The 27074-nt window shown below is 37.6% G+C and overlaps 1 protein-coding gene across 1 annotated transcript in view; it reads right to left on the bottom strand.

The window, feature by feature from the left end:
* Positions 1 to 272: 272 nt before the first annotated feature.
* The window catches only part of CPA3 (carboxypeptidase A3), a 28764-nt gene continuing 1962 nt past the window's right edge, over positions 273 to 27074 (bottom strand). The window contains exons 3-11 of the mRNA XM_058548925.1: positions 25944 to 26068; positions 17123 to 17225; positions 16917 to 17018; positions 15486 to 15587; positions 14036 to 14146; positions 12972 to 13062; positions 11754 to 11956; positions 9880 to 9964; positions 273 to 806 (exon numbers count right to left, since the gene is read on the bottom strand). Coding sequence (XP_058404908.1) covers positions 619 to 806; positions 9880 to 9964; positions 11754 to 11956; positions 12972 to 13062; positions 14036 to 14146; positions 15486 to 15587; positions 16917 to 17018; positions 17123 to 17225; positions 25944 to 26068 — 1110 coding nt within the window. The 3' untranslated portion in view covers positions 273 to 618. The remainder of the gene's footprint in view (positions 807 to 9879; positions 9965 to 11753; positions 11957 to 12971; positions 13063 to 14035; positions 14147 to 15485; positions 15588 to 16916; positions 17019 to 17122; positions 17226 to 25943; positions 26069 to 27074) is intronic.

The raw sequence follows: 27074 nt of genomic DNA on the forward strand, positions 1-27074 counted from the left end.
TTCATCTCTATATGAACCACTTTATTTCCTGCTAGGACATCCTTTTGCTATTGTGAAGATATAAACAATGTCTACTCCTATTAAAAAAATATATATGTAGGAAAAATATGTTTTTGAAAATTGAAGATCTTCTTTCTTATTAACAGACTTCGTGAGAAGCATTAATGCTTGATTATTAATGCTAATGGAGAAATGTAGAGAATATACTTCATCAGAAACAGAAGATGCATTTTGGAAGGCATTTTATTTTCATTATATTAGCACATGAAATGATGAAGTTGCATGGAAAATCTGATTCTGGAGAAACTGAAGGTTCTCATTTCTTTCCTGTGACCACTGTATATCATCTTTCAAAATACTCAAAATCATCCTTTGAGCTGGGTTCAGACTTTACTCGGAGCAAAGAAAGGTAGTAAAAGCTTTCACTTAAAGGTATTTGTTAAAGTGCTACTGAGAGTAAATAAAAGTAGAAAGAAATAACATAGTGCTTAAGTGAGCAAGAAAGGGACTATTCAGGTGATGTGGAAGCTACAGCTAGGGATAACTGAAGATTGACTCTCTGGTGGTGAAAGGCATAAAGAAGGATTAACTGGCTTATTCCAAACTGAGGGCCATTCTTTAGGAGGTGTGCTTGAGGATATACTTGGCAATAAATTTGACAGCTATCATGGTCTCTTTACAGGTTGACTTTATCTGAGATTCCGGAAGGAGAAAACCAAATTTGCCTTTATCTCGGAGCTCAAAGGCAAATGTGTGTTTGATGCCCAGGTTGTAAGCCCAGTCTAGAGAAGAACCTGATGTCGGGTCTGTAAAACATAAGCAGTAAATATTTAATTAGAAACAAACGCTAACATTTTTTTTGAAATGGAAGTTCACTGGTGTAAAATTAGCAATAAAAAATAATTATATGTACAGTTAATTGAAGTAATGAATGGGAGTAGTGGTGTGCATAGTATAGAGCGTTGAGTAAAAAATAATCCTGGCTTTGGAATCCACCACACATTTTAAATATGTGCTGCATTTTTATTGTCAATATTACTTTTTGCTTGGGTCAGTGCTCTAAATTGAGTTTGCTTCCTGAGCACACATTGTTGCAGATTGAGGTGGTCTGAGCAAGTGCAAGCAGCTGGGGAAACCAACTGAGAAGAGGTCACCAGTCACTGAAAACCCACCGAGGAAAACTATACATACAAGCTATGCAAAATTACATTCTTTCTAATAGTTCAGATCTTTTTCTATTCAAGTTGCTAGGGTAAGCTATTTTATAGTTAAAAGGCCAAGAAAGCTTAAATCAGTTATTTTAAGGATGTATTTAATCCCCTAATCCAACTTTTCCATGTCAATTTTTATGAAATTTTACTAAGAATGTTATTATTTGGTAAAAAGATTGAAAATATAAATTTACATCTAGAGGTTATGTATACATAATGTTTATACAAGTTCAGATAAACACTATAAATGTATTTATATGTATTTTGCTTTATATAATAGAAAAACCATTTTTTTGTACACGAAACCATTTATGTTCTAGGATTAGTAATGAGTTTAACTGATATTAACATGTTAGGTTTGTAAGATAAGAATTCAAAGCTGTGATGAAGGAAGAGAGAAGGAATATTTTGGTGGAAAGAGATAGGGTTGGCTCTTAAATTATTCAGTAAATATTTGCTAAACCTTTAATATGCACAGTGCATTTTATTTGGCACTGTGGAGGGTGGGTGGTGCAGGGTACAAAGATGAGGAAGATGCTATTGGTGTCTTTGGGAACTTACAATTTAGGGGAGAGAAGTCAAAGATGCAAATCAATGGAGACAGGGCAGAATATGTAATACCCTAGGAAAGGTACCATATCTTATGAATATTTAAAGGAAAAAAGAGATTATGCCTGGTGAGGAGGACAGCATTCCGTGCTTAACATTTGCTCAAATACCACCTTGATGATGGTGAGCCTTGAACAAAGGCTAGTATTTTTCCAGATAGAGATGGATGAAAGGCATTCTGGCCAATGAACTCAAGGATGGAAAAGCATGGAGGCATTTTTAGGGACCCGTGAGACCCAGTTGGACTGGAACAAACGGAGAAGTGAGAGTTTGTGGCAAAGCTCAGAAAACCTGATGAATCAGGATAAGGTGTTTTGTTTGGGAGGCAATAATAGCCATTTCAGTGTTGGATTTAGGACGGTTGATCTGGACTGGAAAGAGTAGAGACCAGTTCGGAGGTATTGTGAAATGAAAGCCTGAACTAGTGTAGAGTCACCACACTGGGCGTAGAATTGAGGGCTCTATGTAAGAAACACTGCAGTGAAGAGTCACAGAGTTTGCTAAAAATGATTGAGATTTCAATGTGGGTGGCTAAAAACAAGCCACATATTATTAACAGAAACAGGCACTCAGAGAGGGTAGTGATAGGGAAAAGAGAGGGTGAAGGAAAGAAGACAAAAGGGTATGTTTAGAGTCAATCAGACATCCAGGACGGAGCTTGGGAAAATGGATTTTGAAATTATTGGCAGAAGCATCTTAGGTGAAATTGGCTTGCACGCATTCAGGTCATTGTGTCTTCTTGGTGGACTGATCCTTTCATCATTATTAATGTCCCTTTTTGTTTCTAGTAAATTTCTTTGCTCTGAAATTTGCTTTATCTGATATTTAATATGGCCACTCCTCCTTTGATTAATGTTTGCATGGTATATCTTTTTCCAGCCTTTGAATTTCAACCTATGTCATAACTGAAGTGAGTTTCTTGTAGACAGTGTATTGTTGAATCACATTTTTTAATCCACTCTGCCAATGTTTGTCTTTTAATTAATATATTTAGATAAATTATTGATATGACTTAAATCTGCCATCTTATTATTTGATTTTTGTTTGTTCCCTCTGTTTTTTATTCCTATTTCTCCTTTATTGCCATTGTCTTCGTACATGAACACTTTTAGGATTCTATTTTGATTTATTTATGATAATGTTTTTGAGTATATCACTTTGTATAGTTTTTAGTGGTTGCTCCAGATATCACAATCTACATACATAACTTATCACAGTCTCCTGGTATCAGTGTTTTACCATGTTAAGTGAGATAGAGAAATCTTACTTGCATTTAGGTTCTTTTCCCCTTCCCACTTCTTAAATACAATTGTCTCGAGTGTGTCTCTACATACACTGAGCATCACATTGGATGGAATTACAATTTTTGATTTAACCCCCATGAGAAGAAAGTCTATTTACCCTATTTATTCATTCATGTATTACCTAACCCATTGTTCTTCCTTCCTTTCTACAGTTTCAACCTGCCTTCTGTTTTCATTTCTGTCTTATTTGGAGAACTTCCTTTAGCCATTTTTAAAGGGTAGGTCTGCAGGTGACAAATTCTCTTAGTTTGCCTGTGTCTGAGAATGTCTTTATTTCCTCTTCATTTCTGAAAGATGTTTTTGCCAAATATAGAATTTAGAGTTGATAGTTCTTTTCTTTTAGCACTTGAAAAATGTTGTCACTTCCTTCTGGCCTTCCATGGTTTCAAATGAGAAATGTGCTGTCATTTGAATTGTTATTCCCTTCTACATTGTTTCTCTCTGGTTACATTCAAGAGTTTTGTCTTTGTCTTTAGTTTTCAGTATTTTAATTATGATGTGGCTCAATGTGAGTTTGATTTTATCCTGTTTGAGGTTCACTTAGCTTCTTGCATATGTTGGTTTATATCTTTAGGAAATTTCAGTCTTTATTTCTTCACATCCTTTTTCCAGCCCCACTCTCTTTCTCTTCTCCTGGGGCTTTGATGACATGAATTGTGGATCTTTTGGTATTATGCTGCACAGCCCTGAGGCTTTGCTCATCTTCTTTTTCAGTTTGTTTTCTCTCTTCAGATTGGGTGAATTCTATTCTATCTTCCAGTTCTCTGATTCTTCCTTCTGTCATATTCATCTGCTGTTGAGCCCCTCCAGTGAGTTTTTTAAAATTTAAGTTATTGTATTTTTCAGTGCTATAATTTCCATTTGGTTCTTTTCTATATCTTGCATTTCTTTGCCGAGATTTTCTATATTTTCATTTGTTTCAAGGCTATCTGTAATTGCTTGTTGAAGCATTTCTATAATGGTGTCTTTGAAATTCTTGTCAGATAATTCCAACATCTAAATTATCTCAATGTTGGCATCTCTTGATTGTCTTTTCTCATTCAAGCTGTGATTTTCCTCGTTTTTGGTATAAGTGATTTTTGATTATATCCTGGACATTTTAGCGATTACGTTAAATCTTACATCTTAACTGAAATCTATTTTAGCAGGTAGTCACCTTGTTTAGGTTTAGCATGCAGGCCTGGTCTTCTTTTGTGACGTGTGGTTCCAATGACAGTATAGTTTGCAGAGCCTTTGCATTGCTCTTTTAGTCTGGTTGGTTCACCTAGTGCGGCTGGGCTCCTGCTGATCCCTGCAGGTAGCTGCTGCCTGGGGGAAAGGTGATTTCCTAGCTGGGCCACCTGGTGCCTCTAGGTGGCAAGTGTGGGCTCCCACCTGTGGGGGATAGAGAGCACTTCCCTGATTAGGAAAGAGGCAGGAGGAAGAGGAGGGGCCTGAAGAGAGAACCTTGTGAAGCATCTGCATATCATACCTATTTTTTTTTTGAAAATGTCCATCCACTTTTAGAGGCAGTCAGCAGAGACAGAGTAGAAAAGGAGGAGGCCAAGCAGGAGAGTTCAGTGTCGAGGAAGCCAAAGGAAGGGCAAGAGGAAGCGATATCCACGGCGTCCAGTGTTGCAGGGAGTTTGTGGAGCGTGTGAGCTGAGATAACTGTACCGGCTTTAGGGATCAAGAAGGCTGCCATTGTTAGCTAGAAGTCGGGTTTAAGTTCATTAGGAAAAAAGCACGTAAAGGTAAGAGTTTAGTAGTAATGGAGGTCGAGTAAATAGGAATTGTGTCTTGCCTGGTGATGTAGAGCGTGCTAGACATTTTAAGAAACTTGGCCAGTTTCTAGCTGTACCAGCTCTCCATTTTCAGTTAAGTAAACTATTGTGATTTCAAAGAGTTAAAGAGTATGCCTATTCCATTTTGACAAATTTATTTTATGTGAAATTTCTCATTAATAGTGGTGATTGAGCATATATGTGATTGGTGACTTCATAATTGTGTGATGTTATTGAGTGTAATATATTTTCTTTTATGATACCACTTTTTGTATCTTCAAAACCTTAAATTTACAAACAAAAACTATATTAAGGCATAAAATAAATGCAACATTGAAAGCTTTTTACTTGCAAAAATACATTATTATAGAACTTAATTTGTTGAACGTGCTACTTAGCCTTTTATTTATCTCCATCTGTACCCACTAAAATATGTGTATACATTTATAAAATACAATAACAATCACTTGCTAAATACCAGGAACCCTTCTAAGTGCTTTATGTATGTTAATTCATTTCATTAATTCTTGCACAATCCTTATGATTTAAATACCAATTGCTGTTTTACAGAAGAGGACACTTAGGGACAGAGAGATTACGCAATTTGCTCAAAGACCGTAGCTAGTAAGTGGCTGAGTCAGGAGTCAAACCCAGGCTGCACATCTTCAGAGTGTGTGCTATGAAGCATTGTGCTGTACTACCTACCACATGGCAGTCTGGAGTCCTCACGATAAAAAGTCTTCACTGAGTTCTACACGATAATTTTTTTTGTGGCCATTTTCTTAATATATCAACATTAAAAATTTTTTTTTCCCACTCCTTTTGAGGCACATTAAGTGCAAGGAATTTACTATAATATAATCAAAACACGTCAAAATAAAACTGAACCAAACTAGGAATCTGGTTTCGGCCCAAAGGAATCCACATAAAGTGAAACTGGTGACTTTACATGTGTTTTTTAAAAAAGTATTATTGACGTGCTTTAAACATAATAACCTGCATTTCTATAGCAACACTAGATGAAAATTCTATTTGAAGCAAGAGCTGAAGCTAGAGATACATGGGCCTGAGTTGAAATATTTTCTCTGCACTTCTGTTGCCCCTTAATATAATCTTAGCTTGAGTGTCTCTTAGTAGATAGATATTGGGTATTGTGAACTACAAATTCGGGGTCTGGATTTTCTCCTCTTCAAAATGTACAGTGGTATAGAGTATGGAAAACAGTACCGAGTTGAGAAACAGGAGCAGATCTTGCAATTTTGGTGGGTGGGGAAGGCAACAAGAGAGGTACTTTGAAGTTAACTTTAATTTGCGATGTGACTCACAGATGGATGATATTAATGATGCAAGCTGCCTGGTTCCTATCAATTCAATGACTATTCTTGCTAACTAGGTATGATGTTCAGTTATTTCTAAGATGGTAAAGGATTGGATATGCTGTCAATATGCAAACGGAAACATTTTACAATCTTTTAACATAACTTTTTTTTTTTTTGGTGAGGAAGATTGGCCCTGAGCTAACATCTGTGCCCATCTTCCTCTATTTTGTATGTGAGATGCTGCCACAGTGTGTGTTGATGAGCAGTGAGTACGTCCGAGCCCAGGATCCGAACCTGCAAACCCCGGGCCTCCAAAGCGGAGTGTGCAAACTTAACCACCCATGCCACCAGGCCAACCCCTTAACATCAATTTTTGTGCCATCCAAATATTGCTGCTTCATGGCAAAGTAGTTGGTACACCATTTGACTCTGGCCTGGAATGCTGATTTTTGTTCCTCTTCTGCCCCAAAGTGATACGATCCTTCTGTATGTCAATTTTACAGACTATAAATGAGAGATTTAGCTTAGATCAGTTGTTCTCAACCTTAGTTTCATCTTAGGATCACTTTGGGTACTTTAAAAAAATGCAGATACCTGGGCCCCACCGCAGACTGATGAATCAGAATCTCTGTGGGGGGCGGGGTGGGGGCATGGGGCTTGACCATCTTCGTATTTTAAAAGCTTCTAGATGAATCTAATGGGAAGCCAGGCTTGGGAACTATGAATTAGATCATCTCCTAGGTTTCTTCCTGGTTTCAAATTTTATGATTTTAACTAATTTGCTATATTTGCTTCTTAGGTTCAAATTGCAAACATATTTATTTTTTTCTGAAAGTCAGAGATCTCTCCACAATTTGGGTTTTAAAAATGCTCCCTCAGTTCTTTTCTTCTGTCTCCATCAAATTAAAGAGAGAAAAATACTGGCATATGGTAGATGCTTTCCCAAATCCTGGGACTTGTTAAGTGACCATCAATTGGAATGACCAAACTTTAATCGTGGGATGCCCTTATTTTCTATTCTTACCAAGTCAACCACTTTGTGACCCGCTGCTTCCATGAGTGTTTGATTAACATTCAATCAGATGCTTTATTAAAGCAGTCACTCCCAAAAACTTTGCATGTCTATCAAGCTGCTGTAGCCCTGTATGGAAGAGGGAATTCTTTCTAAATCTGAATTCCTTAAAAAAAACTTTTAAGATAATATAATAAAAAAGTTTAAAATACTGTGACACAGAATAGTAGATTGTACAGAATAGTAATTCCTGTTCACCCTGTCCTCCCATTTTGAAAGTGACACACGATGGCATGGAGCTATGGTGTCTTTGGCTATCTGCTCCTCCCAGTTAGAGTGTAACTCCTTGAAAGCAGTTATTGTGTCTTAACTCTTTTCACCTATCTCTCAAAGCTCTAAAGTGCTGGGCTATTATGTAGGTGCTCCAAGAATTCTTGCTCATTAAATGATTATGATGCAATGCCACACGTAGCTCTAGTACGCCCATAATTTGCATATATATCTGCAAATATACTATTTGCATATATATGTGGAAAGTGTGACAGTAATAATCCTTTGATGCTCTAGTTACCATTTGCAAAGTTTGTTCCTGTTTGGAACCCTTTGTTCTTTGCTGCCAAGAAAGTCTGTGTGTTTTTTCTGCTTATGATGGAATACTTGCTCTTACATTACATCTGGGTGGTTTATCTGGCCCTGCTATTTCTCAGTATCCACTATGTAGGTGGCCATTTTAAACCGGTTTTCTAGTCTGTCCTCTAGTTCTTTATTTTGCTAACTTTCTGTCCACTCACATATGTCATCTGTTTTGAAATCTTGTCATCCACTTGTGTATGTAATGAATCCCTGACATCGCTGCGTTGCAGCAAGATTTATTTGAATGCTGGTGATTGGCTGTGTCATTGTACTTTCTCTTCAGCCCTTTAGTGACTAGTTGATAGGTGATTGCTGATGAACGTTCTCTAGGAATAGGACTTGCCTGCTTTTTTTTTAAGTTATTTTTCCAATTCCACCAAAGGAGCCTCTAATAAGTAGGTTCTAGAAGCCGTATGTGATGACTCCGTCATTTTCAAATTCCATGGCAATTGTTGAGGGTGTAGATTTTCAGTTCTAAGTTTATACTTTTAGCTTGGGTTAGGGAAGTGGGTTATAAGGTGTGGCCAGGTAGAGTAATTGCAAGGAGCCCATAGATTCAAATGCACATATTTATTTTTTCAATCTACAAATTCTAAAAGTATAATGGAAATAAGCGTGTGAGTTTGGTGGTGGTGGGTTGTCCAGAAAATGTTTAAAAGTTAAACAGCAGTCTTCATGGTAAAAATATTGGCTGTCATGGCTCTAGAAAGTGATGCAGGCTAAATCAAGTCTAGTCTTGTTGTAGTTTCAATCCACATTCATTCCTTTTGGATGAGTCAGGACACCATTTTCACTGAGCAAGTTTATGGGAATCAATTCTGCTGTTGTTCCATGCCCTGCACTGTGCTAGATGTTATGTGGTCTGAGAGGAGATCTGAAGTGTAATCTTTGCTTGAGAAATTAAATTTTGTTAGGAAGTTAAGGTTTTGTAAGCAGTTTCATTGGGAATTTTCTGTAAAGTTCTGGCCTAAGAACTAAAGCTTGGAAATGGTTTGGAGAAAAGGCGATTTTTACTAAAGTATTTCCAAACTAAGATCAGTGGTACTTGCAGAAATGATCTTAATTCTGAGGTCTGATTTAATGGTCTTTGATTGGTGAAAACCAAATGAATTTCTTTTCATTGCTTGAAAATAGAAAAGCCTGGTTATTTTAGCTACAAAAACCAAAAGGGAAAGTAGTATGCACAGTAGTCAAGATCATGGGCTTTGGTTTTGTTAAAACCTGGGATAGAATCCCAGTTTAGCAAGTTGCAAGTACTGCCCACCTCCTATGGTGTTGTGAAGATTAACTGAGATTGTGAAAATCAAGGGCTAAGCACAGTTCCTGATGTGTAAGTAATCGAAGTCAATAATTCAAAAACACACAAAGACAAAGAAAGTCTAAAACTAGTGGAGAATGAGAAGTAGTGCTGAGACACTAAAACAAAAGCAAGAGAACTAGAACCTAGTGACCTCCTTTCTTGATCCACCATGTAGATTTCAGTTGAACACAATAGGAAGGGCTTGGTGAGAAGGACAGAAAACTGGTTCTACGTGATCAAAGTGGCTGAAACTGTTGGCCTACCCATTTTCCCACCAGAAGCTCGGGAAAAGACAGTGCTTGCTTGGGGACAAGGCCAAAGAAGAAAGAGTTCAATTAAAGTTAAATGGTTTAGAAAAAATATATGAACTTGCCCCCAACTAATTCTTGTTAGTTCCTGTGAGTATAACATGGTGGTGGTGGTGGTGGTGGGGAGCAGGAAGGTGGATGAATTAAACTGTAAATTCATCTTGATTTAATACCTTCTGTTGGCCTTGTTTTAACCTTGTAAAAGTTCGGTATAATTTGTTTCTAGAAAAATCTTATCCCCCCAAAAGGGTGGAATCTATCCCCTAGATTCACATATAATTCAGAATTGCCTGTTAAAACAGAAGGTTAAATTAGCAATTCTAGATGTTCTAATCCTAATTTACAAATTCTATAACTTCCTATAATATTTATAAAAAAGAATTAGGGAAAATGACACAGTAAATAATAGGAAAAACTTACAAATTGTTGATGCTGTTGAGCCATAGATGTAGTGGGTTTCATATCGAGTTGATAGAACATCAGTGCTGATCTTTGCAACTTTGTCCTGGAGAGAAAGGGAAGTTCGAGTGGAATAGGATACTATGTAAATGCAATTAATTTACTGGGGATTAAAAAAAGTCAATTTTACTGGTTACTTGGCATTTGAAGATCGAAATAAAATAAGTGTTAAATTATAAATTTATTTTCAGTAAGATATGCTGTCATTGTGAAAACTTCTAAATGTGAAATTGGTTATATACAGCAATGTCATATCTCATTTTGTGTTTCTCCCCTTTCTTGTCTTTCTCTTTTTCCTGCCTTCCTCCCTCTCCCTCTCCCTCTCTTCCTTTCTTCCTTCTAAAAAAACATATTCATTCTTCTTCTTCTCAGACTTTTTTGGCTTCAGATATTTATCTCTTCCAAAGTCAGTTTCTCTCACGTTCCTCCTTCCTTTGTCTTCATAGGCTCCACATTGCCCTAGGACTTTCTCCCACAACTGATTTTAGCATGCCAAGGGAAGAAAGGTGGTTGGTTGACTCCTCTTTAAATCAGAGTTTCTCTTCCAGAGTGGCATTTCATGACCTTTAATACACATTAGTGTTTTGTGCTGTTGTAATGAACTTTAATGAAATGGAGTCACTAACATATTTGTACTCTAAATGAAGACTTTTTTTTTTTAGTCTATATGTATAGTTTATATAACCAATAAATAAATTTTTTCTCAATCAGTTTAGTTGCTGTGTAAGGACTTACTTTACTCAAAGTGGTTTGTTGTGTATAGTTGTATTTTTTAATCCATAACACCATTTTCCTAAGGGCAGATTGAAATTGCATTGCTGTATCTTTGCATAAATTAATCAGACTCATGGGTTCAGATTCTCAACTTGACTGGTTAAATAAGTGACTCTATGAGCCATATATTGGTTGCATGTCTTCTTTGTTGTATATACACAAATTGTTTTATTAACTGGTTCAAATCTCTGTTCCAACTCAAAATTAAATGCTGTTGTGCTGAATACAATTGACTGAAGTCAGAATGACAATTGTGACCTCTTTAAAAAACTTTAAAAAAAATTTTATGAGGCAGTATTTGAACCACAGCTTTTACTGGATGTGCTATATTTGCCAGGCACCATGGGATCTGGGACACTGAACTTTATCTGCTTTATTTGTTTTCTTCTACAGCAATTAAAAATATTTATTCCTTTTTATGGGTATTCATTCATTCAAACTGCCAGTACTTGTGATTCATTGGAACCCGTATGGAGGGTGTTTTTGTTTTGTTTAAAGCTAACATGATAAAATTAGTCCATAAAAAGAAAAAGGATGCTTAGTGAATCATAGTTCTGCAAAGACAGTGTGTTCTTAGTGAGGAAGCTTCACAAACAGGCATGATGTTCTTTCTTTGGATAGTGAAAGAATTAATACCATTTCCAAGTTGATCAGGAGGATAAAAATACAACAGATCTCCTTAAATCTGGTGTTTTGGGGACAGGAATAGTTGATGTCTTTGCTGTTCTGTTAGGTTTTTGCTGTGTATGGTTTTACAGTATGGCTCATGGTAAATGTTTACACAATGATCTGTGTAGTAATGGAATTCTACCCTGGATGGCCTAGACATTTCTTCCTACTGCTTTATGTGTAGAATCACATTGAAAGATTTTATCATTTATATACTTTTATCACATGAGAAATTAAGCATTATGATTTTAACTCCAAGGTAAATTTCATTAGTTCTTTTCTATGATATTAAAATGTGAAGTTCTTTCAACATGAGCCAAGTTGTTAATGAAGAACAGACTGAAAGTCAATGGTGGTGTCAATGCATAAACCACAAGCTTTTTTCTACATACCAAGTCCTCATGGTTAGGTGGCGGCTCTGATGTATATCCGAAGGGAAACAGTAGCATCTGGGAGTAGGAATGGAATGTGATGTAGGCCTTGATTGATTTCAGGTGGCTTCGAATGAAGTCAGTGACAGCTTTGGTCTCTCTCTCGGACTCTGGTGCGGGGCCCCGATAGATTTCCTTACATGGGTGCTTGGTGTCAGGAAGAGCTGGAGAGGACATGGATGGACAAGATCACAATCTGCTTCCCATCAGTACAGCCCCCGCCTCTTCTGACGGGGATTCACAAAATGTCTTAAACATTTTAGTCTCTCAGGTTTGCAGGGCTGTCTCAATGTCTCTGCTGTCACAGTTTCTGCAGATTAACTTTGTACACACAACTCAGAGTGTAACAGACTTAGCCCACTGGAATATTCTTAGCCTTGTTTATTTCCCCTCCATTTCGCAGGGTCACAGGAATAATACATCAGAGGCAGCCCAGGGCCTGGAGCCAGATATACCCCAGTTTCAATTCAACCCAGGCTGTAACTGGCTGGAGACTGGTGTAAATTACCTTCTTTGAGCCTGAGTTTCTTCAACATGTTTCAGCAGGCAGCTCTCAATTAGGGGTAGCTGCTATTATTACAGTCATTACGGTAGAATAGAATTAAAAGCTGAGGTGGTATTTTCAACAAAATTAGTTAAAGGAAAAATTTATGAATTGGGATAGTGGTTATTTCTTCCTGAATGTATGTGAGGATAACGTCATATTTGTGTAGCAACTACAGTGCCATCTGATGTAGTGAGCCTCTGCTTATCATTGCATTCCCGTTAAACATTTTCACTTTCTTTGCCCCAGATGTTTCTTTTCATTGAACATCTGAAGAATTACCTGTGGGTTTTAACCACTGGTATTTCTCAACTTTTATCAGACCAGGAAGAGGAGGGACCTGAAACCTCTCTCCAGATTATCTGAATTTTTGTACATCTAGGCTGTGCCTGATTTTTAGCAAGCTAGATACATTAAGAGATGGTGTGATATACAGCCCCGCCACCCACTTCCTCCCATACAAGGGAGCATCTGTAATACTTCTACGATAGTGATGATCATCTTTCATTTTTTAGATTAGAAAATTAACATGCAGGGAACACCTATCTTTACTGAAATAAGTAGGTGGTTTAACTAAGTTCGGTGTCTAAACGCTCTTTATAGCTATTTTCCTTGAGATAACGTCAGCTGCTCACAGTTCCACGAGGTGTTGAAGTTCCTGTTGAGGTCAGTGCCGATGCAGCGAGACTTCTGGTTCCTGGAACGATTTTTTCTCCACATGCGGTTCTGTAGGATTGAATGATGAAGTGTTTACACCACATCAGTTTGCGTTTTTCAGTTTAATCATTTCGGATCCTCTTTGCAGGTATCTACAACTTTATTTGAAACCTATCTGGTTAACCTGAGGACCTTTATTATAAAGAAAAATATATTGTTTTCTTATAACTTGTAATATTTTCAGAAACATTGCTTTTTATATTAATAGTCTAAGGCTTTGATAAAATTATTCAATTAGTTTTAAAAACTGTTGATTAGTTCTCAGTGTTAGAAAATGATCAACGATGTTCTGAAATTACCTATAATTTAAATGATAACTTCATTATGTCTTTCACCATTTATAGATTCAGATATAATATAGGTCAAATTGTGACTGTTGGAGCATAATTTTCATAAAAGAACTTGATGTGATAGTATCTATCTGAAAGTTCAGTATTAATCTTATTTAGCAACAGTAGGGCCATAAAGGATCCTGTTAAAAGACAGATAGACATCTGTGTCACTCTTTTACACTTGGCCCTCCGTATCCCTGGTTTCTGCATCTGCAGATTCAACCAACTGCAGATAAAAGGCCTATGATGGTTGCGTCTGTACTGAACACGTACAGACTTTTTTTTCTTGTCATTATTCCCTAAACAATACAGTATAACAACTATGTCAATGTGTTCATAATGTCTTTAAATGACTTTTATTTTTAGCTAGAATATGTTTTTGCCATATCATATAACATACATTTCCTTTATGATTATTTTTCCACATTACTGGCTTCAGCAGCAAAAATTTCATATTATGTCAAGGACATCTATGCAACCAGGAAATCATGCTTGCCTTAGTCTGAAATTGAGATTTTTAAAAATATCCTTTCCTGAATTGGAATTAACTGGTTACCCAAACCTTAAACTTAATGTATAACAATCAAAGTGCATTAAAGTCAGTAAATAATATATTATCTAAATGCAAATGAGAGACTACAGAGCAGTACCTGTGTCCATGACCAAATATATCCATCAACATTGAACACAGGAAGAACATAAAAATTCATTCGGTCCAAGAGCTTGGTCATAATTTTGTTTTTTCCATAAGTTTTTGTTGCCTGTAGGGGTAGGAAAAAAATTGAGCTATTGGTGTAAAGTTTAGCTATGATGTGGAAAGCTGTGGTTATAATAGTAACAACTACCATTCCTTAAGTCGTTCGCCCAAGGTCACATGATTTCAAACATATTTCCTCTAAACTGCACAAAAATAAATGACCTATATATATGACAGAAAAAAAATGACACTTATTCAGACTAGTGAAATTAACTGAACTCAACATTCTTTAAAGGATCATTTAATTAATGAGATTTGTAGCGTTTCAAATGTAGCATGCAAGATATGTTTCATAGAAGAATGGAGGCCAAGTGAAAAATTAGCAGTACAACTTGTTTTAAATGGATTCTTGCCTTCACATTCTTTAGGTAAATATGAATTGAGTCTTTAAGCATAGAAATATGTAAATGTTGGAGAAGATTAATTAATTATTCATAGGATTAAAGAAAAAATACTCTGTTAATAAAAAAGTCAAACATTGAGATTGACCGATCAACTTTTTTTCTCACATCTAGCTGAAATTTCTCTAATTATCTGGACTTAATATGGCTACCTAACATCTCTCTCATCATTCTTGGAACATGTCTTCCAGGTACATGTGTACTGGAGCCAAGAGATTTCTCATAGCCCCGTGGTGTGTGTTCTTTTATGGGTTGAGTAAGGGGAACTCTCGGCCCTCAGCTGGAAGAGCTAAAGCAGCCGTAGAGATAAGACAGTTCTACTGGCAGGTTCCTTCCTAGTGAAGGTACCCATGCCCAGAAAGCCATTGTCCTGCATGTGCCATCAGCGTGTTGTACACAAAGTTGCAGAAAGAGAAAGTTAAAAGATAGTAGGAGTCAGAATGCAATAGAAATAGAGTGAGAAGAATAACAAACTTATAAATAGGATTTACTCTAAAAAAAAAAGTGAGTTATTTTGCATTTGGAAAGGAAATTTAAGTATGAAAATTCCAAGTGCATGTGTGGCCAGTGAAATATTTAAATAGGAACTAAAGGTCTGGGCTTTGAGCTCACTGAAGAAAGGCCATGTTTGTAATATTAAGGTGGTTTCAGATTTTCCAGGCTTAACTACAGGGAAAACTCTCTGTTTTCCCAAAACCAAAAAATTTTCTTTTAATTTTTACAACTGTCAGCTGGAGTTCAAGAACTTTGAAGGAAGGTGTCAATTTTATAAAAACTGCAACTATGAGTAAAATCCAGAGCATTTATTTCCTGACAGCACCACACGTGGGCTCTTCTGGTTAAGTGGAGCCATGCTGGTTCGGAAAGGGGTGTTGCCCCTCAGAGAAGTGCCGGAGACTCGACAGTCAAAGGAGAGCTGCGTGAGTGCTCCGATTTACCTACCTGATAGACGAACCACTGGCAGAATGCTGGCGAGACCCATTCTCGCGCATGAATGCCACAATCCATAAAAATAGCCTTTCTGCTGTCATCCTTTTTCCCAATCTATTTAAAAACAAAGTTGAGATATTATTTTGCATGAACTCACACATTGATCGCTTGTTGTCCAATAACTCATTCATATTCTCAAAGTAGTTCTTTCCTCGTCTGCTGCTGAACGGGTAACTGTAAGCACATATTGCTCTCAGGGGAGACCATGACACATACCCTTAAGTCTCTATACATAATTCATCATCTATTACATAGTAGATTTTTCAAAAATTTTTTCTAGTTGCAGAGTTGCTTGTTAGGATTTTTTTTTTTTTTTTTTTTTGTGAGGAGATCAGCCCTGTGCTAACATCCGCCAATCCTCCTCTTTTTTTTTTTTTTTTGCTGAGGAAGAGGGCCCTGGGCTAACATCCGTGCCCATCTTCCTCCACTTTATATGGGACGCCGCCACAGCATGGCTTGCCAAGCAGTGCGTCGGTGCGCGCCCGGGATCCGAACCAGCGAACCCCGCGCCGCCGCAGCGGAGCGCGCGCACTTAACCGCTTGCGCCACCGGGCCGGCCCCAGGATTTTTTTTTAAAAAAATCACAATCCATTTTTTTCTTATTGCTAACATCCATTGGTCTGAGAAATAGTTTATAACATTGCTTCTATTTCTGTCACGTCCTTTTGTTTTTCTGGCTTCATAAACGGGGGATGTTTCCCCCGGATATTTATTTAGTGTGTAGTTGTGTTTGCAGTGTGGAGGAGGAATAGGGGCTGAAGGGCTATCTGAAGGGCTATTTGAAGGGCTATCATTTTGAAGAAAATTTAGATTGTTTTGGGTGGTTGGAGAGAAGGAATGGATGGGAGTTCAGTGGAAGGAAGGGCTTGCCAGTTATTAAGGGGATGCTTCAGGGAGCAGTGTCTTTGGATGTACAAAAATCCAGCAGCAGCTGAATGACAATTGTCAGCTCAGTTATAGAAGGGAATCCTCCATCAACAAGAGGTTAAAATGCCTCACTTACTGTTCTGGGATCCTATGATTCTATGATTCTTAAATTTCTCTTTTCTTCATGACATTTTAGTCATCAGTTTCACTGAATTTTAATGGATGGAAACTGTTTTATACACCAGGGACATCATAAACTCTTGTAATAAAGATATAGAATAAGATGTTTGTCTGGGTTTATCCTCTGTATCTGACAAATGGTTTATTCTGGGACTTTCTTGGTTCCACTTAAAACCATCTGTCACTTTTATTCTTGAATGGATGTCTAGAGCATAATGTCCTTCAAAAATTAAGACTTTTTATTTTCTCAAAATTAGCTAGATGTGTCACAAAGTAACTTTTCAATTCACGTTTTTCAACAATAATAAGAATCAATAGTCCTTGAATTATTTGTACCTTGAGAACATACAGTGGATTATCTTCAACAGTAGTTCCAATTTTAATACGAGAAACCATTTCAGGATGCTTATGCACCATTTTTTCAGTCCAAGCAACAATCTTAAGAGCAAAACAAATTTGAGGAATTAGAATAAAAGAAAAGTAAATGACAACAAATGTTGAGGATAACTCTCTTTTTGAAGTACAGGCATTTTATACTGTACCTTGTCCCAGTTATTGTATTTTGCATAGCTGTGCCTGCCTGGGATATCTTGTTTAACATCAAACTGTTTCTCAATCTCTTCTTGTAGATCATGAATCAAGATTCTGTTTGATAGGGGATTGATAAAGTACACAGTTACCAGAGAAAGGAAAACACAGTTATCTTTCATTTGCAGAAATATTCTCTTCCTTCTTCTCTCTCTTAGATCTCAAGTTTGCCCTGTTTCTTCATTATTCTCTTTCCATCTCCTTTAGATGTGTCATGTGTCTGGCTTCACATTTCCTGTTTATCTAGAGCTGTGCTGTCCAATATGGCAGTCTGTAGCCACACATCACTCTAGAGCACTTAAAATAAGCCTTGTCCAAAACTAGAGATTGCTGTATATGTAAAACATACACTGGATTTTGAAGACTTAGAATAAAAAAAAAGTAAAATATCTCACTAAGTTTTATATTGATTACATATTGAAATGTATTTCAGCATGAACATATTGGGTTCAATAAGATATATTACTAAAATTAATTTTTCCTGTTGCTTTTTACTTTTTTAATGTGGCTGCTAGAATACTTAAAATCACACATGTGGCTTGCATTATACTGCTACTCGTCAGCGCTGATCTACTGTCACTCCCCATCCTTCTCCAGCGCATGCACACACAACACAGGCAACAACGGGTATTCTTACGCACACCCCTTATCATTTCACACTTTGAGAGCTGGGAGAAACTTGAGTAACAACAATAATAGTAAGCGCTTACTTAGCACTTATCATTGCTCTAACCACCTTATGTACATTAACTCATTTAATCTTCACATGAGATTATTATCCTCCTTTTACAGATGCGAAAAATGAGGCACAAAGTGTTTGAATAGCTTGCTCATGGTTACAGTGCTAGAAAATGGTTAGGCTGGTTTGGAGGGGGTGAAATAAGATGAGGGAAGAATTGTTGGGAAGCTGATGTTGGGGACCAGAAGGCTAATGTCTCTACTCTCTTCTCTATTTTCCTCTCTTCCTAAGTCATCTCATCATCTCATTGAGTCCCACTGCTCTCACGGCAACCTGATGGTTGCCATGTTTATATCTCCAGATCTGGCCTCTCCCCTGAACCTGCCCCTCACCTTCCTCTTCCCTACATCTCCCGTGTCTGGTACAGCCAGCTGCCTACCTGACATTTTCACTTGCACATCCATTTGTTTAGTGTGGGCCAGGTATTGCTTTACATGCATTATTTTATTTTATCTTATTAATATTATCACCATTTTAGAGATGGGGACGTTGTCGCCCACAAAGTTTAAATACTCAAAATTTGTATGTGTTGGAGTTGGGAATTTGAATGCTGACTTGCCTGACTTCAAGATTTATGTTTCAAAAATACCATTGTCCTCACATACACAAATATTTTTGCGTATTTTGTCTGTTTTAGGATTTTCTTTTGTGCTCTGTTGATCTGTTTTTCTACCCTTGGTAAGAACCAAACCATATTTAATTATAGTTTTAATATTGAATTTTAACATTTCATAAAGTGTCTCGTAATTCTTATTTTCAAAATTTTTGAGTAATTTCACCTGTTTTTAGTAAATGTTTTGTCAGAATCATTTTAGAAATTATTAGAATTATTATTAAAAAGTGGGCTTTTGATTAGAATTATATTAAATTATTAATAAATTTGAGAAGAATCTTATTAATAATGGACCATATATAGCTATCTTTTTAATTCTTCAGTAGAATTTTGTATATTTTGTTTATTCATTTTTTTTTTTTTTTTTTTTGTGAGTAAGATCAGCCCTGAGCTAATACCTGATGCCGATCCTCCTCTTTTTTGCTGAGGAAGATGGGCCCTGGGCTAACACCATGCCCATCTTCCTCTACTTTATATGGGACGCCGCCACAGCACGGCTTGACAAGTGGTGCATCTGTGCGCGCCTGGGATCCGAACCTGTGAGCCCCAGCTCACTGAAGCGGAGCGCGTGCACTCAACTGCTGTGCCACTGGGCCGGCCCCTATTCATATATTTTTTATTAGTCTTGTGAGTGGCTTTTTTCTCACTAAACATTTGAACTGGTTATTATTCATATATTAAAAAAACCTTATGCTTTGGTTGTACTTATCTATTAGCCACTTGGTTTAAAAAACTATCTTTTTACTTCTAAGAATTTTATATTTATGTCTTTAGGGTTTTCTGTGTAGTTACTTCTGTAAAAAATTATACTTTCTACCTTTTTTTACAATAACTCTTTCTTTTTTTTCCCTTTATTGCATTGGCTAAACTCTCTGAACAATGGAAAATAATAGTGGTGAAAGAGGGCGTTCTATTTTTTTTCTGGGTTTAACAAGAAAACCTGTCTTTCACCATTAAGTATAATATTGACTGCCAATTTGAGGTTAAAATGGCCGTATCTATTGATATGAGCAAATTATTATTGTCCATCGATGTATGGTTGCATTAAAATTTATTATTAGATCCCTTAATATGTTAAATAATATGTTACAGCCATAGGAGATTTGCAAACACTCTCACAAAAAGCCTCATTCATCTTATTTTAGATACAGTTATAAAAAGCTTGTCCAACCTAGGAAGAATGCACTGGACATAAGGAAAATGACTTACAGGGAGCAAGCCTACTATCAGTAGGTGATAGCTGACAGCAAAAAAGGGAAGTGAAACGACACAGACAGAAGGACTTTGCAAACACGGGGTCTGGGGTCCCTGGATGTAAGTCCAAATGACCCAGCATATTTTGGTAACTTAAATAGCCCTTGAGGAGACCATTCTTTTACAGCACAGTATGAAAATTTGTGTTGATAATGATAATCCCTCAGCCAAAGGTAAACTATATTCAATATATTCTATTTTGCAGGGTAAGGAACTGTGGCTTATAACGAAAATATTTCAGTGAAATATTTACAATAAAGGATTTTTTGAAGTTGTACTAATCTGAACAATTTCCTTATTTGGATTATCTCATTTCCCATTGACTTCACATAAAAAAGGGCGTTGTTCTACTTTTGTTGATGAAACATATGCATTTTCCTTCTGTGAGCAGTGAGTCCTATGGAGGAAGAGGCTGTCTGTTTTTTTTTTTTTTTGTGAGGAAGATCAGCCCTGAGCTAACATCCATGCTAATCCTCCTCTTTTTGCTGAGGAAGAGCGGCTCTGAGCTAATATCTATTGCCAATCCTCCTCCTTCCCCCACCCTCCCAAAGCCCCAGTAGATAGTTGTACATCATAGTTGCACGTCCTTCTAGTTGCTGTATGTGGGACGCGGCCTCAGCATGGCCGGAGAAGCGGTGCCTCCGTGCGCGCCCGGGATCCGAACCCCGGGCCGCCAGTAGTGGAGCGCGCGCACTTACCGCTAAGCCACAGGGCCGGCCTGAGGCTGTCTGTTTTTTAACATTCCTTCTAGTAGGACAGTATCATGCACTTTTTCACCTCCATAAATACTGTTAAATAAGGAAGCAGTAATCTACTGGGGAGAGGCTCTGTGGTCAGACATTCTTGAGTTCCATCCCCAGTTCGGCTCCTTAATACTTAATGTGATCTTGGCTGGGTTAAGTATCTCTCTGAACCTCAGTTTACTCATTTTTGCAATGGGACCAAACATGCCAACCAGGATGGTGGTGAGGATGAAATGAAGTGAAACATGAGATGCACTTGCCATGCCACAGGCATGCAGTGAACCTCAGGATAACAGTGAAGATGAGTCACAAAACTGACAACTGCTTCACGTCTGAATGTGTCTTTAAACCAGGCTCTGATGGTATGTAGCTGGTTGACTGATTTCTTCAATTTCTTATGATAATGAACTGTGACACTGCAGCACCCACTCTGCTTGTCGGTTTCTTCTTGCTGATTGACTGATCTGAGTTCGGAGGCAGAACGTAAACAAGGTATACTCCTAATTAGAGTTTATTTAGCACATGAGACCAAGTACTGCTCATGAATATTGATTCTCGTTAACAGCAGTGACAAGCACATTACTATGCACATTATGTCTAACTCACTGTACGCTTGGCTTTTGACTTATGATGAAATCTAGGATTTCTAAGAAAAAAAATTGTGACAATTTTGGAGTCAGTTGGGGCATGTTGCACTAAAACTCACTTGAAGCTTGAGAAGGTTGGAAATTATATTTTGGGTGGTCACTACAGACATTATTTTAAACCTTAAAGAGGGCATGTGGCTTTTGTTCCACCTGCATTAATAGAAGTAGAGGAACCAGATAAAAGAGAAATTTTATGGTCCCGGAGGTTGATTCTAACATAAAGCAGTATTAATTAGTCACAGGAAGCTTGTATCTAAGAATATTTTTAGACTTACACATATCAATTTAGCTCTTGTGGTAACCACAGCAAAAGAAAATTTCGTGAGCTGAAATACAACCTTTCCACAAATGCAGCTGCATGAGGACATCAGAATTTGCCAGATTGTTGCTAATCGGGACTAGAAATTAAGCCTAAGGCTGGAAATTAAGAACTAGGGCCAGATGTTATTTCCATGAGCCCTTCCACTAACCAGCAGCCAGGTTTAAGCAGATGAAACCAAATTACTTTCTCTCAAATATTATTTTAGTGCTCCAAGATTTGCTTAATTTGTTAAAAAAATATTCCTAAATGTAGGTGAAAGGGTAAATAATTAACACTGAGGATTTAATGACGTACATGGCTAATGTTTATCGAGTCTTTCTCATGTGCCAGGCACGCTGCTCAGCGTGTTATTTATATTTTATCATTTAATTTTCATGCCAACACTATTAATTCGGTACCATTATCACCCCCGTTTTTATAGAGGTTAGGTCAATTTCCAAAGTTGACACAACTGGTAAAATACAGAAGTTGGGATTTGAACCCAGGGATGTCGGACTTCAGTACTCTAGCTGTGAACCATTCCAAAACAATGCCTCTATCACAAGGAGTGGCTTGTGCCACTGCCATCAGACCTGGAGTCTTCTTAGTCTACCAAGGCTGGTGCAAAGTTTGCCCAGATGACCAGCTCTCCTGGAAGCCTGTGTCCCAAGGTCAGGGAGCAGGGAAGAAGCTCAGAGAAGAGGCAAGATGAATCTTATTTTGATAATTTCAAGGCACCCTCCCTCTGCTGCTTTTAGAGAGTAACAAAGAAGGAATGGGGTACTGTGGACAGGTGTATGTGACTGCTATAGCCTCTGGGGTGTGTGTGTGTGTGTGTGTGTGTGTGTGTGTGTGTGTACCTGTGGTGGGAGGGATGTTACAGGGAGGCAGAGTCATTGTTATGGTGCCTTATAAACTGGTCTGCCCACCCCCCCAGGCCCACATTCCAGCAGGATAGGGGCTACCCAAAAAGCATGATTACAGGTTTCCAGAAGATCCATTTGTCCCCAGTAACTCCCTAATTTTGCTACCATGTATCAAACTTGGTACTCACTGAGAGGGATTTCTCAGCCTTTGAGGCATACCTCTGTGTTGGATAATAAACTGTAAGGCACTAATTTATTCACTAGGAGGGAAAGGGAGCATCTGGTGATAGCCTCTAGTTATCCCCTGTTGCACAGCGTGTGTGTGTGCTCACGTAAGCACGTGTATAAGTGGTCTTTCCTCCACTTGCATTAATAGGAGTGAAGGAACCAGGCAAAGAGTGATTTATGGTCTCAGTCAATCATTATGAAACCCCTATGAAACATCATTTTAAGGATGAAGAAAATGAGGTGGAGAGAAGTTAATGTCAATGTTAAATACCTAATACATGGTTTAAATGGGACTGGACCCAGACAGCTTCGCTCCAGAGTCCACATTCTTGCATATCACCCTCTTCTGCTTTCCACCGTGACCAACATCTCTTCGACATTTGTAGCAGGTGTCAACTGATCTGTTTTACTCTTGGGCAAGTAATATATAAAAATGTGGAGCAGAAGGAAAAGCGAATGGGATGAGACATCAGAATGATTTATTTGATTGAAATACTTATTTGATAGGCCCGTGTATATACTTGGAATATGAATATGTGTCTGACTGAACAGTATTAGGTAGTTAGACATTAACATGAAGTGTTGATGGTCGCTGGGTCAGTTTGGCGTCGATCTCTTTTTCATTTCCCACATAATCTTATGTGGATTTTAATAAGATTTTACTCAATTGTATCGTTTGAGTTTTACTATTGTATTAATAGTTGTTCTCTGAATTACCTTTCATTAACAACTCTATTTTCTAATTTTAACTTTTGATCAAACAAAAGGTAATCTAAAATGTATCTAAGATACAAACATTTAAAATTTAAGAAATTAGTAAACACACTAGGGTTTTTAACTGCTGAGTCTGAATACAGCGTCTGCTCCTTTAGGCTCAGTCCAACGGATGGATGTGCTCTCCTTTAGATATTTACTCAGCAGTCTGTTCAGGTTTGTTAGTATATACACATTATTTGTTTTTTGGACTTGGCCTTCTATGATTTTGTAAAAGTGTAAATAAAAAGGAGCAAACATGCTACTTTAGAATCAAATCTGTCTTAGTAATTTAATTTTCTGAAAATTAAAAGAATATCACACACAGATGCTTTAAATTAAATAGTGGTTTATATGCACTGTCTAGTGAAGGGTGTCTAAGTAAATCATTGTATCAAAGCAGCCTCCTAATGTGGTTTTATTCAGACTGGTGCCTGGGTCCAACCAGATGTTTCTGTTCTTAGAACCCTCTTCTGTTACTAACTGACACCAAGTCACACATATAATTAATATGCAAATAAAATTATCTGTGTAATTAGTACTTGGAGACAAGATTTTAAATAGTTCTTGTCTGCACAGATCACTTTACATATTTATATTTCTGAGGAAGGTAACTATCTAATTATGTGGCTTTCCCACAACTGTGGTTAATTTGGACCAATTTCTAGAAATCATGTCCTAATTAGATAAAACTAATTTTTATAGGTAGTTTAACGCTTTGGTTCTTGATGCAGATAGTGAGGAAGTATCTTGGCATAAGACAAAGTGAAGGACACACTATTGTAAGGATCTGGAGTTAGACCTCTGTTTGGGTCAGAATTGTTTCAGGCTGGCAGAGGCCAAGAAGAGCGAGAGGAGAGAGGGCTCATGGGAGCTATGTGATAGAATGGAAGGTTGTCGGCCACCTCCCTAGGTGTCTTCTGTCACAGTGATTTATTCCACTATCTACACTCATGTCAAGCAACTAGCTTTTTGTTTACATTACCTGGATATTCAGGAAAACAGAATGCTTCATTTTTACCCTGCTGTTCAAATCAAATTATACAATATTGGCCAGCTACAATTTATTTTAGTCTAGGCTGTGTACTTTGTAAGAATTAGTTGATCACAGGAATCTGGTCAGGTCTATGTTAATGAAGAAAAGAGAGGAGTGTGAAAATCGAGGCACACATTTGAGAAGTCTGACTGTGAAGTGAATCAAGAGACACAGTCTCTTGGGGGGCGATTTCTTTTAGATGAAAGAATCAAGACGTCATCTGAACCTTAGTGTAACCAGAGTCCATAATGCACTACTAATTTCTTCGATCTTGGAGGTATATTTATAAAGTGTCTATTTCTAATTTTAATGGGGCAATTTATAAAAACAAAGAAAAGCACTTATCGACACAGTAATTAAAAAGGGTTAGATGCTGGTATAAATTAATTTTGAATATGTTCTCCCCATGTATTAACTTCTACATTTGTTTCACAACCCTCTTGAAACAGCAGCAAAAACAAAGACAGAGATCAGCAACATCACAAATAATAGCCTGCTACTTTTTAAGCCATTAAGCCACAAATAAGAATGTTTTTTGTTTACTTGTCTTACGTTGTCTTTCCTTAATTTCAATAGAGTTTATATTTATTAAGGATATGGTAGTAATATCATAAATACAGTCAAGTCATGATGAGCTGCAGTAAATCCTGCTCTGCAATATGACATCATAGGATCTTTGTCTCTAACAGAAGAAGAAGGCCTTTTAAGTTACAGCCCTACGTTAGAGAGCAAAGGCATGAAGTAACAAGTCAAAGAGAAAGAACTAGTGGTTAGCAGTGTTTTGAGTGGGGAGGGTCTCAGTAAAAGGGACTCCTGGGATGACAAGTGCTGGGGGAGTTAACAGAGTGACCCCTCAGGACATCAAAACGCTAAACGTTTGAAAGTGTAAAAACACATTTTGTTTTCTATATTAGGCGTTGATTTGTGATATTCATTGTTGGGCTCCCTGCTTGTTCACTGCCCCAGGGCCCTGACTGTGCATGGCCCATGGATGGTGCTCAATAAATTCTAATTTCCTCTTATTTCTCTATGAGGCCACAATGACTCATTCCTGCATCTTTGGCCATTTGAGAATTCTCTCCTTTTGCTTTATGTCTTATTCTGCTGTATTGCCTTTGCTTTCTCTGAAGAAGTTCTTTTATGAAGAATTATTTTTTTATCATATATTTTACATCCCCACATCTCTGCCTTGAACACTGTTATTTGGGCCTCCTTTTATGTATCAGGAGAATTCAAATGCAGGAATGTGGTGCTGGTAGTCACCAGCAGCCCCTGAGCTCCTGGGTGATTACCTGTCAGGGTGATGAGTGTGGCTAAGCCATCCATGCCTGTTCTGTCCTTACTAGGGGCTGATTTTTTGGAGATGGCAGATGTAGGTAATTGTCATTCTTGCAGATAAGAGCAAACATAAGATGGAAGTTGAGTGGCCAAGTTTGATCTCATCGCCTCTATAAGCAGGCCTCAAGAGTCTGTTAGGAAGGAACTGTGAATTTTATCTCATAGATAGAGCTTTTGTTTTTTGGCCCAATTAAAAAATAGTACTTCCCTCTCGATTTCAAGAATCCAACACATTTGAATATTTGCATAGGACTTACTCATGGTGCATTTTATTTTGGTCCAAGGCAGACTGGATGGCGTGGGATTCCTTTTCACTAACTCGGAAATCCACCGTCATGTTAGCAGCGACGTGATGGGTGGCATCTGGATACCAGAAGTCAAGCTGTGGAGATGAGTTCAGCGTTAGCCACAGTTGTTTACTTGTTCACGCAACACATTTATTAAGAAATGACTGTGTCATACACCATGAAAGGAATTTGGAGTTCAATGTGACTAAGGTATGGACCTTTCTTTTAATAAGCTTATGAGATTTTTGCAAACATATTTAAGAACTGTTGAAGATTAAGGAGTGGGAAAGAAGCCATTTGTACTGATCATTTTTTCAGGACATACTATCTATGTATATGTATCTATGTATCTATATATAAATGTATATATAGTATCTATATATCTATATATAAATGCAAAAGGAATGAGCAGTATTGGGTTAATCTGTTTGCTTCCACCATCTTGGGGTTGATTAGGGTTGTTTCACAATTGATTTAGCCACAGCACCTGTCTCTAATTGGGACTATAGATTAAATATATGCACACCCTCCCCCCACCCCGTCCAAATCAGGCCTCAAAACCAGGTGTCCCTCTGAACTCTGGAATTCCTGGAAGGCTTGTGCCCAACAGAAGGCATAATCTCCAGCCCTGTCATTTTTCTAGCAGTATGTCCTTGGGCAAATTACTAAAACTCTTAGAGTTTCAGTCCTCTCCCCTAAAAAATGGGGCTAACAGGAGTCCATTGGGAGTGTCGTGAAATGAGTATAATGTCTGGGACATGCAGGCATTTAGCAATGCTGATTCCCTTCTCTTTCTCTTCCTCTAGCTGAGAATTTCAGAAATTCAGTGAATGGGCCCAGGAGGATAGCATTCAGATTAAAATAACTTTGAGAAGATTCCAGTTCTTGTTGTTCTTCAAAAATCATACTCAGCTGTGAAACCAAATGAAGTACAACTCCCCAACCCGGGAAGTGTGGAGAAGTACTCAATTTCCACCCATCACACCAAGCTTGTGTGTGCGTCCAAGTCTACCTGGAGGCTTTGTGGTTGGATCTCACTCTAACTCTAGGTCAATCGATTATGTGCCAATATGAGGCTTCTATGAAGCAACCAATGTTTAT

Source organism: Diceros bicornis, chromosome 2, assembly GCF_020826845.1.
Source record: "Diceros bicornis minor isolate mBicDic1 chromosome 2, mDicBic1.mat.cur, whole genome shotgun sequence".
Lineage (NCBI taxonomy): Eukaryota > Metazoa > Chordata > Mammalia > Perissodactyla > Rhinocerotidae > Diceros > Diceros bicornis.